The sequence below is a fragment of the Salvelinus fontinalis genome, chromosome 33, assembly GCF_029448725.1.
Source record: "Salvelinus fontinalis isolate EN_2023a chromosome 33, ASM2944872v1, whole genome shotgun sequence".
Taxonomy (NCBI): Eukaryota; Metazoa; Chordata; class Actinopteri; order Salmoniformes; family Salmonidae; genus Salvelinus; species Salvelinus fontinalis.
The window spans coordinates 21,941,422-21,956,064 of NC_074697.1; the positions used below are offsets into that span (position 1 = coordinate 21,941,422).

General features: G+C 43.2%; 1 protein-coding gene across 1 annotated transcript; it reads left to right on the top strand.

Moving 5' to 3' along the window:
- Positions 1-2,436: 2,436 nt before the first annotated feature.
- LOC129831524 (potassium voltage-gated channel subfamily E member 4-like) lies at positions 2,437-3,714 on the top strand. The gene is made up of 2 exons (XM_055894889.1): positions 2,437-2,537; positions 2,797-3,714. The coding sequence occupies exon 2, from the start codon at positions 2,839-2,841 to the stop codon at positions 3,355-3,357; it is 519 nt and encodes a 172-aa protein (XP_055750864.1). The 5' UTR covers positions 2,437-2,537; positions 2,797-2,838; the 3' UTR covers positions 3,358-3,714.
- Positions 3,715-14,643: the final 10,929 nt, after the last annotated feature.

The window sequence follows — 14,643 nt, forward strand, 5'->3', positions numbered from 1 at the left end:
TTTGGCGACGGGTATGAAGCGAGGGCCAGCCAACAAGAGAGTACAGGTCGCAGTGGTGGGTAGTATATGGGGCTTTGGTGTCAAAGCGGATGGCACTGTGATAGACTGCATCCAATTTGTTGAGTAGGGTGTTGGAGGCTATTTTGTAAATGACATCGCCGAAGTCGAGAATCGGTAGGATGGTCAGTTTTATAAGGGTATGTTTGGCAGCATGAGTGAAGGATGCTTTGTTGCGAAATAGGAAGCCGATTCCAGAATTAATTTTGGATTGGAGATGTTTAATGTGAGTCTGGAAGGAGAGTTTACAGTCTAACAAGACACCTAGGTATTTGTAGTTGTCCACATATTCTAAGTCAGAACCGTCCAGAGTAGTGATGCTGGACGTGCGGGCAGGTGTGGGCAGCGATCGGTTGAAGAGCATGCATTTAGTTTTACTTGCATTTAAGAGCAGTTGGAGGCCACGGAAGGAGAGTTGTATGGCATTGAAGCTCGTTTGGAGGTTTGTTAATAACACAGTGTCCTAAGAAGGGCCAGAGGTATACAGAATGGTGTCGTCTGTGTAGAGGTGGATCAAAGTATCACCAGCAGCAAGAGAGACATCATTGATGTATACAGAGAAGAGAGTCGGCCCGAGAATTTAACCCTGTGGCACCCCCATAGAGACTGCCAGAGGTCCGGACAACAGGCCCTCCGATTTGACACACTGAACTCTATCAGAGAAGTAGTTGGTGAACCAGGTGAGGCAATCATTTGAGAAACCAAGGCTGTTGATTCTGCAGATGAGAATGTGGTGATTGACAGAGTCGAAGGCCTTGGCCAGGTTAATGAATACGGCTGCACAGTAATGTCTCTATTCGATGGCGGTTATGATATCATTTAGGACCTTGAGCGTGGCTGAGGTGCACCCATGACCAGCTCTGAAACCAGATTGCATACCGGAGAAGGTACAGTGAGATTCGAAATGGTCGGTAATCTGTTTGTTAACTTGGCTTTCGAAGACCTTAGAAAGGCAGGGTAGGATAGATATAGGTCTGTAGCAGTTTGGGTGTAGAGTGTCTCCCCCTTTGAAGAGGTGGATGACCGCGGCAGCTTTCCAATCTTTGGGAATCTCAGACGATACAAAAGAGAGGTTGAACAGGCTAGTAATAGGGGTTGCAACAATTTTGGGCAGATCATTTTAGAAAGAAAGGGTCCAGATTCCCTAGCCCGACTGATTTGTAGGGATCCAGATTTTGCAGCTCTTTCAGAACATCAGCTATCTGGATTTGGGTGAAGGAGAAATGGGGGAGGCTTGGGAGAGTTGCTGTGGGGGGTGGAGGGCTGTTGATCAGAGTAGGTGTAGCCAGGTGGAAAGCATGGCCAGCCATAGAAAAATGCTTAATGAAATTCTCAATTATAGTGGATTTATCGGTGGTGACAGTGTTTCCTAGCCTCAGTGCAGTGGGCAGCTGGGAGGAGGTGCTCTTATTCTCCATGGACTTTACAGTGTCCCATAACTTTTTTGAGTTTGTGCTACAGGATGCAAATTTCTGTTTGAAAAAGCTAGCCTTAGCTTTCCTAACTGCCTGTGTATATTTGTTCCTAACTTCCCTGAAAAGTTGCATATCACAGGGGCTATTCGATGCTAATGCAGAACGCCACATTATGTTTTTGTGCTGGTCAAGGGCAGTCAAGTCTGGAAAGAACCAAGGGCAATATCTGTTCCTGGTTCTACCTGAAAGATAAATATATATTTCTGTAACCTTTACTGAGAATGTTATTGTAGTTGAAGTCTTCTGTTGGTTTATTGTTTAGGTTATATCACTTTGAACATCAGTGCTGCAAGTTGTAAGGCTGTGGGAAAAGCTTATGTGCATTTGACAGATAACAGCAATTATAAATATTCTATATTGAGATCTTTAGTTGGCTCCTTCTTCCAATATTAAATCAATTTAAAAAAGGGTTATTGTGATATAATGTTTAACTTTATTGACAATTCAATTTGGCCATTGAATCAATGACCAAAAAGTATTTGAAATATCTTTCAGAACTGAAAATTAACCTGATTTCAACATCCGGGAAATATATATTTTCGCAATATTGGGATGTGCAATTTTATCAGGATTGGTGTGCTCGAGTTGAAGCATTGCACACCCATTAACTCACACGAATGCATGTCGATGGAAAATTATTTTGGATCAATTCAATAAAAAAAAGCTGTATATCATATTCTATCATCATATTCTAAAGCTGTAATATCATATTCTATCAGAAAATGAAAAGTCACTTTAGTAACTTGACAGAATTGGAACATAGCATTCGAAAATCGGATAACCATTGTTTGTCACATTTGTGTCTGGGCTCTGTCGACTCAAAATTTGACATTGGGCCAAAACTTGCATCTCGACCACAGAGTGCACGTGATTATAGACATCCCAAGATCGCTATATAAATATTCCCATGCACTTGGATATCCTGTTATTAAATTCGAGAGGCGTACACACACGAGGACACGGATCATACAGCTGGGTCCACATGTCCCACAGCTCTGTTGCACGGTAAGTTGGACACGTAGTGTATCATTAATAACAATAGGCTTTAGCCATTGTTCACTAAGTTTTGTCTAAAAAATGTATTTGGATAAATAGGCATACTTTTATACGATTAATAAAATAATTCGTATAGCCTGCAATTGAGAAATTATGTGCTTAAATGTGTGCATAAATGTGTGCGTGAGTGTGCGTAAAGATGTGCGTAAAAGTCTGGGCAAAGAATCAAATCAAGATCCTAACCTCTGTAATGTTTCTGTTTTTCAAGGAAACTTCCTTCATAAACTCCACTTCATAAACTCCACTGAGGATGGAGAGGTCAGACAACTTTACAACGTCCCAACTTCTTCCCCTGCAGAGGGCTAATGACGCATCCCAAACTGACAAAAGCAACGGCAACGCATACGTGTACATTTTCATAGTAATCTCGTTTTATGGGGTCTTCCTCGTTGGTATAATGCTGGGCTACGTTCGCTCCAAAAGGCGGGAGAAGAGAAGGTCGAATGTTTTTAGGCGCCTGGTGCACGAGGAGGAGCAGCGGGAATGGGGCGCGCGGCAAAAGAAGCACAGCATCACCATGCCCTCGTTCCAGGTGTCGCTTCCCTTCTCCGCGGGGAGCCAGGGCCTCTATGAAGGAAGGGTCCTGAGCTCCCCTCTGGCCTGCTCCATTGAGCAAAGCAGCGTCAGTTCACTGTGCTCCTCCGCCGACGTGCGCCTCGCCATCGAGGAGGAGTCGGACAGCGGTACGGCGGAGGGACCGGACGAGACCCTGAAGGGCAGCTCTCTCGACGACTTCGCGGAGATACAGATACTCCGAGAGGAACTGTGACGCTCAGAACAGATGATGATACTGGAAATAAACGCAACAAAACTGTAGACTTTCCATCCCTCTACGTCATATAGGAAATAAGTGGAGAAATGAATGACTGGTAAAGAAAGTTTAGCTCGACATATGGAACAAGTGCTCTTTAACCATCCGGTTCTGAGCATTGAAACGTACCTGGAACCCACTTGAAATATATTTTTTGTAACGAAACCCTCTTCAATGTGGCCTAAGGTTTCCACTGTGCAGTGTTCATGTCTATGTAGGTTTACTTGGGGTTGTTGTGTAAATTGAAGATAAAAAACTATGCTCTGTTTGAGAGATATGGTTCTTCTCAACTCTTCTAGGGAAATAAATGTTTTTATGTTGAACAAAGTTTATCCTCTCTTTTTTAAATCAAATGGAGGTTGCAATATCTAGTTTTTCTCCAGAAGGGGGCAGTGCTGCAGTAGTTTTACACTACCTGTTCCTGAGGCACACTAGTGATTTCAGTAGAATCATCATTTACATGTTAGTCATTTAGCAGCTCTTATCCAGAGTGGCTTACATGAGCAATTGGGTTAAGTGCCTTGTTCAAGTGCACATTGACAGATTTTTCACCTAGTCGGCTCAGGGATTCAAACCAGTGCCCTTTTGGTTACTGGCCCAACCACTAAGCTACCTGCCACCCCCATCCTGTCCTTTAATTGTCTTGTTCTGAAGTGTTGACATACTAATTGATCAAATTAGAACCAATTTTTTCAGGCAGTTAGCGATTATTGATTTTGACTTATTTACATTTCTTTCATTAAGCAGACTCTTATCCAGAGCCATCAGCGTTAATAAGGGACATCGGCTGATTTTTCACCTAGTCGGCTCGGAGATTGGAACTGCAACCTGTATCTGACAAGTCATCATGCAGTAAGATTAGCCCAAACCATCCCACCCACTGGAGACCTTCCCATCTGATAGTAATCCTGAGAAATGAGCTCAGAGTATGATGGGATTTCTCATATCTATGACAATAATACTACTACTCCCAGGCTACCACCCACCCACCCATCCACACACCTAACCATATCAGCCCAGCTGCAGGCCATAATGCTCACAACTCACTCCATTGACAACATGCCAAACCAAAGTTAGATAAAACCATATTATGAAAGAAAAGGAATGTATTTTATGATGCTATTTAGAATGTAATGGCCCCTGTCTGGGTCGTAGGCCTCAATAAGGAGTCTTATCTTTCTCAAGCAATAAGCTCTGTGTGTATGTGTATGTGGTCATGAGTTTTCTCCCGTCCTCTCTATTTCTCTCTCTCTCTTTCTTTATCTCTCTCTCTCTCTTTATCTCTCTTTTTCTTTATCTCTCTCCCTCGCTCTCTCTCTCACTCTCTCTCTCTCTGTCTCTATCTTTCTCAGGTTAAGTTGACATAGATACAAATCACAAAAGCAAGTTGAGGCATACTAAATCCTATTTCCTGAGCACCTTACACGTAACTGAATTATTAAGGTGAAATAGTTCAATTTTGGGAACAATTCATACATTAACACAAGGAAGTTGAGGCAGGATTAATGCTATTGTCTACTTCATGCTATTCCACAAATGATTGATAGTGTAGACACATCAGTGTGCACCATAAAGTAGAACTACAGCTGTAGGAATGGTTGGGCTCATGTCTTATTAATAAGGGTCAACCAGAGAGATAGGGTTGGTGAAAGAAAAAGCCGGACATCAAGGTGGAACTATACTGAACAAAAATATAGTTTACCACGCTCACTGCTTGTAGATCATTTTATATACTGAACAAAAATATTAATGCAACATGCAACAATTTAAAAGATTTTACAGAGTTGCAGTTCATATAAGGAAATCAGTCAATTGAAATAAATTAATGTGGCCTTAATCTATGGATTTCACATGACTGGGAATACAGATATGCATCTGTTGGTCACAGATACCTTTTTAAAAAAGGTAGGGGCATGGATCAGAAAACCAGTCAGTATCTGGTGTGACCACCATTTGCCTCATGCAGCGCGACACACTGTATCTCCTTTGCATAGAGGTGATCAGGCTGTTGATTGTGGCCTGTGGAATGTTGTCCCATTCCTCTTCAATGGCTGTGAAGTTGCTGGATATTGGCGGGAACTGGAACACGCTGCCATACACAGAGGATACCAAACATGATCTATGGGTAACATCTGGTGAGTATGCAGACCATGAAAGAACTGGGACATTTTCAGCTTTCAGGAATTGTGTACAGATCCTTGCGACATATACTATCGTTCAAAAGTTTGGTGTCACTTAGAAATGTCCTTGTTTTTTAAAGAAAAGCAAATTTTTTGTACATCAAAATGACATCAAATTGATCAGAAATTTGAGCACGATAACAATTTTTGATAAATTTGATGTTATTTTAATGGACAAAAATGTGGTTTTCTTTCAAAAACAAGGACATTCTTAAATGAACCCAAACCTTTGAACGGTAGTGTAGGGCCGTGCATTATCATGCTGAAACATGAGGTGATGGAGGCAGATGAATGGCACGACAACGGGCCTCAGGATCTCATCACGGTATCTATGTGCATTCAAATTTCCATAGATAAAATGTTAGTTTTCCGTAGATTATGCTGCCCATACCAAAACCCCACCGCCAACATTGACATCAGCAAACCGCTCGCCCACACAACGCCATGCATGTGGTCTGTGGTTTTGAGGCCGGTTGGACGTACTGCCAAATTCCCTAAAACGACGGCTTCTGGTAGATAAATTAACATTGAATTACCTGGCAAAAGCTCTGGTGGACATTCTTACAGTCAGCATGCCAATTGCGTACTTCCTCAAAACTTGAGACATCTGTAGCATTGTGTTGTGTGACAAACAGCACATTTTAGAGTGGCCCTTTTTTTGTTCCCAGCACAAGGTGCACCTGTGTAATGATGATGATGTTTAATCATCTTATTGTTATTCCACACCTGTCAGGTGGATGGATTATCTTGGCTAAGGAGAAATGCTCACTAATTTGTGCACAGCATTTTTGTCTATGTTGTGTTTATATTTTTGTTCAGTGTAGGAGCTGCAGTGTGTGAAATGGAAAGAATGAGACAGAAAGAGACCAAAACAATAGAGAGGAGGATAGAAAGAGAAAGATGAGAGATGGGGGAAGAGAGAAATGGAGAGAGTGACACACAGAAATGGAGAGAGTGACACACAGAGTGAGCAAGAGAGAGCGTGAGTGTGAGTAAGAGAGAGAGAGAGAGTGTGAGTGAGTGAGTGAGTGAGTGAGAGAGAGAGAGAGGGAGGGAGGGAGAGATTAAGAGAGAGAGAGTAACAGAGAGAGAGAGCGAGATCGACAATGCGTAGCAGTATAATACAAGAGGATGTGTCTAAATAGCATCCTCTGTCAGTGGGAGCTGAGGAGGGTGAGTCCTGCCTGCGTCCTCCTGCGTCCTGCACTCTGCCCCACATATACTGTACACAATGATTAAAGTCTAAATGAGTCACTAATTCTGGGTCCTTTCACCTTCTTTCTCTGTCTATTGTTCTTTTAGCCACTCAATATCTTCCTCCCAAACTGTCTAAAATGTGAACTTTTTCAGCTTGCAATTATGAGTCAAACTATTGACACACTGCTAGATGTTGAGTCACAGTTTTTTCCATAATTGGCCAATAAATGTGTTGACTGTTATTGTGGTTAATTCTTTAATGGCAACACAGAGTCCCCTCCATCAGAGTATATGGATCTGGCAGAAGGTAAATACTGTACATCATTAAATCAATGTGATTGCTTTTACTTTCCTTACAGTGGAAAGACCAGTGAGAGTAATCATTCAGAAATTCTTCCATCATTAATAGCGATTGGTCTTCAGCATTGGGCCAGAGAGGGGGGAATATTTGATGTTTGCTCTTTTCTCTCTGCTTTTTTAAAAGGAAATGTGGTTCATAACCTTTCTGCTTTTTCCCTTGAAGATGCTGTCAGTCTTGCCAAGACCGCTAAATACATTACTGTAATCATCAAGGTGGTTAGCCAGGGCTTGGAAATAGGGAAATCATACATGAATCAAAACAATAATCCTGTTTTGTTGTACAATCAGCAATATGAAATGAACCACTCAGAAACTGTTAGAACACAGACATAGGCTGTATTTCTGCTACTGAGGACCAAAGGACTTTTTGCTGCCAGAGCTGGAGAAGATGAGGTTTAAAAACGCTAATGGTCATGAATTGAGGTTTGTGAATAAATCACATTTGCATTACATTCAAATAGATAGCGGTCGTGTCAACAAACAACAGAGGAGCCAATCTCACCCTTTTTCTAATGAGCATTTCAATGGTGACCTAGGCAGAAGGCAGTGGCTAACTTCAAATGAAATGTTATTAGTCACATGCGCCGAATACAACAGGTGTAGACCTTACAGTGAAATGCTTATTTACAAGCCCCTAACCAACAATTCAGTTAAAAAATATAAATAGAATATGAAATAAAAGTAAGGAGTATTTAAAGAGCAGAGGAAAATAACAATAGCGAGACTATATACAGGGGGTACCGGTACAGAGTCAATGTACGGGGGCACCGGTTAGTCGAGGTAATTGAGTTAATATGTACATGTAGGTAGAGTTATTAAAGTGACTATGCATAGATAATAACAGAGAGTAGCAGCAGCGTAAAAGAGGGGTGGGGGCGGCAAATCAAATAGTCTGGGTAGCCATTTGATTAGACGTTCAGGAGTTTTATGGCTTGGGGGTAGAAGCTGTTAAGAAGCCTCTTGGACCTAGACTTGGTGCTCCGGTACCATGCGGTAGCAGAGAGAACAGTCTATGACTAGGGTGGCTGAAGTCTTTGACAATTTTTAGTGCCTTCCTCTGACACAGCCTGGTAGAGGTCCTGGATGGCAGGAAGCTTGGCCTAAGTGATGTACTGAGCCGTACGCACTACCACTATTGTGTCATCAGCAAACTTAATGATGGTGTTGGTGTCGTGCCTGGCCGTGCAGTCATGAGTGATCAGGGAGTACAGGAGGAGACTGAGCACGCACCCCTGAGGGACCTCTGTGTTGAGGATCAGTGTGGCAGATGTGTTGTTACCTACCCTTACCACCTGGGTCGGCCCGTCAGGAAGTTCAGGATCCAGTTGCAGAGGGAGGTGTTCAGTCCCGGGGTCCTTAGCTTATTGATGAGCTTTGAGGGCACCACGATGTTGAACGCTAAACTGTAGTCAACAAATAGCATTCTCACATAGGTGTTCCTTTTGTCCAGGTGGGAAAGTGCAGTGTGGAGTGCAATAGAGATTGCATCATCTGTGGATCTTTTGGGGCGGTATGCAAATTGGAGTGGGTTTAGGGTTTCTGGGATAATGGTGTTAATGTGAGCTATGACCAGCCTTTCAAAGCACTTCATGGCTACAGAGTCATTTAAGTCATAGTCATTTAAGTCATTTAAGCAGGTCATTTAAGCAAGTTACCTTAGTGTTCCTGGGCACAGGAACTATGGTGGTCTGGTTAAAACATGTTGGTATTACAGGGAGAGGTTGAAAATGTCAATGAAGACACTTTCCAGTTGGTCAGCGCATGCTCACAGTGCACGTCCTGGTAATCTGTCTGGCCCTGCGGCCTTGTGAATGTTGACCTGTTTAAAGGTCGAACTCACATTGGCTGCAGAGAGCATAAACACACAGTCGTCCAGAATAGCTGGTGCTCTCATGCATGTTTCAGTGTTATTTGCCTCGAAGCGAGCATAGAAGTAGTTTAGCTCATCTGGTAGGCTTGTGTCACTGGGCAGCTCCCTGGCTGTGTTTCTCTTTCTAGTCTGTAATGGTTTGCAGGCCCTCTCACACCCGACGAGCATCGGAGCCGGTGTAGTACAATTTGATCTTAGTCCTGTATTGACACTTTGCCTGTCTGATGGTTCGTCGGAGGGCATAGTGGGATGTATTATAAGCTTCTGGGTTAGAGTCCAGCTCCTTGAAAGTGGCAGTTCTAGCCTTTAGCTCAGTGCGGATGTTGCCTGTATTCCATGGCTTCTGGTTGGGGTATGTACGTGCAGTCACTTTGGGGACGACTTCATCGAATGCATTTATTGATGAAGCCAATGACTGAAGTGGTGTACTCCTCAATGCCACCGGAAGAATCCGGGAACATATTCCAGTCTGTGCTAGCAAAATAGTCCTGTAGCTTAGCATCTGCTTCATCTGACCCCTTTTTTATTGACTGAGTCACTGGTACTTCCTGCTTTAATTTTTGCTTGTAAGCAGGAATCAGGAGGATAGAATTATGGTCAGATTTGCCAAATGGAGTGCGAGGGAGAGATTGTACGCGTCTCTGTGTGTGGAGTAAAGGTAGTCTAGAGTTTTCTCCCTCTAGTTGCACATAGATAGAAATTTGGTAAAAACAGATTTAAGTTTCCCTGCATTAAAGTCCCCGGCCACTAGGAGCGCCGCCTCTGGATGAGCATTTTCCTGTTTGCTTATGGCGGAATACAGCTCATTGAGTGTGGTCTTAGTGCCAGCATCGGTCTGTAGTGGTATGTAGACAGCTACGAAAAATACAGATGAAAACTCTCTAGGTAGATAGTGTGGTCTACAGCTTATAATGAGATACTCTACTTCAGGCGAGCAAAACCTCGAGACTTCCTTTGATATTGTGCACCAGCTGTTGTTTACATATATGCATTACCAGACGCCGCAGTTCTATCCTGCTGATACGGCGTATAACTAGCCGGCTGTATGTTGATGATGTCGTTGTTCAGCCACGACTCCGTGAAGCGTAAGATACAGTTTTGATTGTCCCGTTGGTAGTTTAATCTTCCTCGTAGGTCGTGAATTTTTTTCCCAATGATTGTACGTTAGCTAGAAGAACGGAAGGCAGGGGGGGTTTATTCGATCGCCTACGAATTCTCAGAAGGCAGCCGACCTCCATCCTCTTTTTCGCCGTCGTCTCTTCACGCAAATGACAGGGATTTGGGCCTGTTTCAGCGAAAGCAGTATCTCGTTCACATCGGGCTCGTCGGACCCGTGAAAGAAAAAAAAGCTTTTGCCAGTTCGTGGTGAGTATCGCTGTTCTGATGTCCAGAAGTTATTTTCCGGTCATAAGAGACGGTAGCAGCAACATTATGTACAAAATACGTTTTTAAAAAGTTCACCATCTTCTCCAGCACCGTCTTCCATTTCAGTCTGTGTTGACGGTGGTAAAAAAGTAATGCCACCCAGCACAGGGGAAGTCAGTTAGCTAGTGAATAGTAGAGAAGTCTAAACGCTAGCCACCTGTGACTAAATTAACTCTAATTGAAGGCCACCTGTGTCCACCTATGTCCTATGGTAATTGAACGGATGTAAGCCTACTTCCTCTATGTACAGTTGAAGTCTGAAGTTTACATACACCTTAGCCAAATACATTTAAACTCAGTTTTTCACAATTCCTGACATTTAATCCTAGTAACAATTCCCTGTCTTAGCTCAGTTAGAAACACCACTTTATTTTAAGAATGTGAAATGTCAGAATAATAGTAGAGAGAATGATTTATTTCAGCTTATACAGTGGGGAGAACAAGTATTTGATACACTGCCGATTTTGCAGGTATTCCTACTTACAAAGCATGTAGAGGTCTGTAATTTTTATCATAGGTACACTTCAACTGTGAGAGACGGAATCTAAAACAAAAATCCAGAAAATCACATTGTCTGATTTTTAAGTAATTCATTTGCATTTTATTGCATGACATAAGTATTTGATACATCAGAAAAGCAGAACTTAATATTTGGTACAGAAGCCTTTGTTTGCAATTACAGAGATCATACGTTTCCTGTAGTTCTTGACCAGGTTTGCACACACTGCAGCAGGGATTTTGGCCCACTCCTCCATACAGACCTTCTCCAGATCCTTCAGGTTTCGGGGCTGTCGCTGGGCAATACGGACTTTCAGCTCCCTCCAAAGATTTTCTATTGGGTTCAGGTCTGGAGACTGGCTAGGCCACTCCAGGACCTTGAGATGCTTCTTACGGAGCCACTCCTTAGTTGCCCTGGCTGTGTGTTTCGGGTTGTTGTCATGCTGGAAGACCCAGCCACGACCCATCTTCAATGCTCTTACTGTGGGAAGGAGGTTGTTGGCCAAGATCTCGCGATACATGGCAGCATCCATCCTCCCCTCAATACGGTGCAGTCGTCCTGTCCCCTTTGCAGAAAAGCATCCCCAAAGAATGATGTTTCCACCTCAATGCTTCACGGTTGGGATGGTGTTCTTGAGGTTATACTCATCCTTCTTCTTCCTCCAAACACGGAGAGTGGAGTTTAGACCAAAAAGCTCTATTTTTGTCTCATCAGACCACATGACCTTCTCCCATTCCTCCTCTGGATCATCCAGATGGTCATTGGCAAACTTCAGACGGGCCTGGACATGCGCTGGCTTGAGCAGGGGGACCTTGCGTGCGCTGCAGGATTTTAATCCATGACGGCGTAGTGTGTTACTAATGGTTCTCTTTGAGACTGTGGTCCCAGCTCTCTTCAGGTCATTGACCAGGTCCTGCCGTGTAGTTCTGGGCTGATCCCTCACCTTCCTCATGATCATTGATGCCCCACGAGGTGAGATCTTGCATGGAGCCCCAGACCGAGGTGATTGACCGTCATCTTCAACTTCTTCCATTTTCTAATAATTGCGCCAACAGTTGCTGCCTTCTCACCAAGCTGCTTGCCTATTGTCCTGTAGCCCATCTCAGCCTTGTGCAGGTCTACAATTTTATCCCTGATGTCCTTACACAGTTCTCTGATCTTGGCCATTGTGGAGAGGTTGGAGTCTGTTTGATTGAGTGTGTGGACAGGTGTCTTTTATACAGGTAACGAGTGGAGAACAGGAGGGCTTCTTAAAGAAAAACTAACAACAGGTCTGTGAGAGCCGGAATTCTTACTGGTTGGTAGGTGATCAAATACTTATGTCATGCAATAAAATGCAAATGAATTACTTAAAAATCATACAATGTGATTTTCTGGATTTTTGTTTTAGATTCCGTCTCTCACAGTTGAAGTGTACCTATGATACAAATTACAGACCTCTACATGCTTGATAAGTAGGAAAACCTGCAAAATCGGCAGTGTGTCAAAGACTTGTTCTCCCCACTGTATGTCTTTCATCACATTCCCAGTAGGTCAGAAGCTTACATACACTCAATTAGAATTTGGTAGCATTGCCTTTAAATTGTTTATCTTTGGTCAAATGTTGCAGGTAGCCTTCCACAAGCTTCCCACAATAAGTTGGGTGAATTTTGGCCCATTCCTCCTGACAGAGCTGGTGTAACTGAGTCAGGTTTGTAGGCGTCCTTGCTCGCGCACACTTTTTCTATAGGATTGAGGTCAGGGCTTTGTGATGGCCACTCCAATACCTTGACTTTGTTGTCCTTAAGCCATTTTGCCACGATGGTCATTATGGCCAAACAATTCTATTTTTGTTTCATCAGACCAGAGGATTTTTCTCCAAAAAGTACAATCTTTGTCCCCATGTGCAGTTGCAAACCGTAGTCTGGCTTTTTATGGCGGTTTTGGAGCAGTGGCTTCTTCCTTGCTGAGCGGCCTTTCAGGCCATGTCCATATAGGACTCGTTTTACTGTGGATACAGACACTTTTGCACCTGTTTCCTCCAGCATCTTCACAAGGTCCTTTGCTGTTGTTCTGGGATTGATTTGCACTTTTCGCAGCAAAGTACGTTCATCTCTAGGAGACAGAACACATCTCCTTCCAGAGAGGTATGACGGCTGTGTGGTCCCATGGTGTTTATACAGATGAACGTGGCACCTTCAGGCGTTTGGATATTGCTCCCAAGGATGAACCAGACTTGTGGAGGTCACAATTTGTTTTCTGAGGTCTAGGCTGATTTCTTTTGATTTTCCCATGATGTCAAGCAAAGAGGCACGGAGTTTGAAGCTAGGCCTTGAAATACATCCACAGGTACACCTCCAATTGACTTAAATGATGTCAGTGAGACTGTCAGAAGCTTCTAAAGCCATGACATAATTTTATGGAATTTCCAGGCTGTTCAAAGGCACAGTCAACTTAGTGTATGTAAACTTCTGACCCACTGGAATTGTGATACAGTGAATTATAAGTGAAATAATCTGTCTCTAAACAATTGTTGGAAAAATTACTTGTGTCATGCACACAGTAGATGTGCTAATCGACTTGCCAAAACTATAGTTTGTTAACAAGAAATTTGTGGAGTGGTTGAAAAATGAGTTTTAATGACTCCAACCGAAGTGTATGTAAACTTCCGACTTCAACTGTATAGTTGGACTGTGGTAAGGGGTCACTGTATCAGTGGAGGCTGCTGAGGGGAGGACAGCTCATAATAATCGCTGGAACAAAGCAAATGGATTGGCATCAAGCCATGTGTTTGATGTATTTGATACCATTCCACTAATTCCGCTCCAGCCATTACCACGAGCACATCCTCCACAATGAAGGCGCCACCAACCTCGTGTGCACTGTATACATAAAGCATGTTCACTAAATGTCTTATTTCTGACTATGTAGAGAGAACAGATGTCCCTCCTATCATACATAACCTTTTAGAAAGGAGAGAAAGCCTTTCAAAGTCATTTCCAGAAGCATCTATTTAGTCTCTGTTAATATCACAGTGAATATGACTTGTCTCTCCCAAGTGAGAACCTACATATTGACTTTGGAGGTTCGTCACCCACTGTGAGATGCTGCGTCTGCGAGCAGTGAGCTACAATGCTTCCCAGAGATGAGGCGGGCGGCTCAGAGCGGTGGAGGGAGAGCTACAGAGCTAAAGCACACATCTTGGTGGAGGCTTTGTTAGTTAGGGTTTCCTTGAAGCTTCGTTAAGGATGTGGGAGGTGTTGCGTGGCCCTACATGCCTGCCGAACGCACAGCTAACAAGCATGTTGATTAGTCAGGGTGAAATAGTGAGACGATTCAGCAGAGTTGGAGAAAAGCAGACGAGGGAATCTCCCTTTATAGTCTCCCTTTATGCCAGAGACTCTTTCATTACTGAGCTCTCCAATGTGCCAGAGGCCTGATAAATCTGTTTAATAGCAGCAGTGTGGTAATTCCAGGTTTATAACTCTTTAAATACTGCATATTGGCCCAAACTAGGTTTTGTTATTGATCCCATTGGACATACCGATCAATCAATTCAGCAACTTGAAGACAAGGGTCATCTAGCAGTCAGCAGTGGCATTGACTGCCCGCAAAATCTTGGAAATGCAATGACAAGAATGATTATAGTGTAGTTAATTAGACTTCCAGAAACACAGCCACATCCAGCATTAAAGGGGAAATCTGCTGTTCAAACAATAAAGCGGGCACCACGC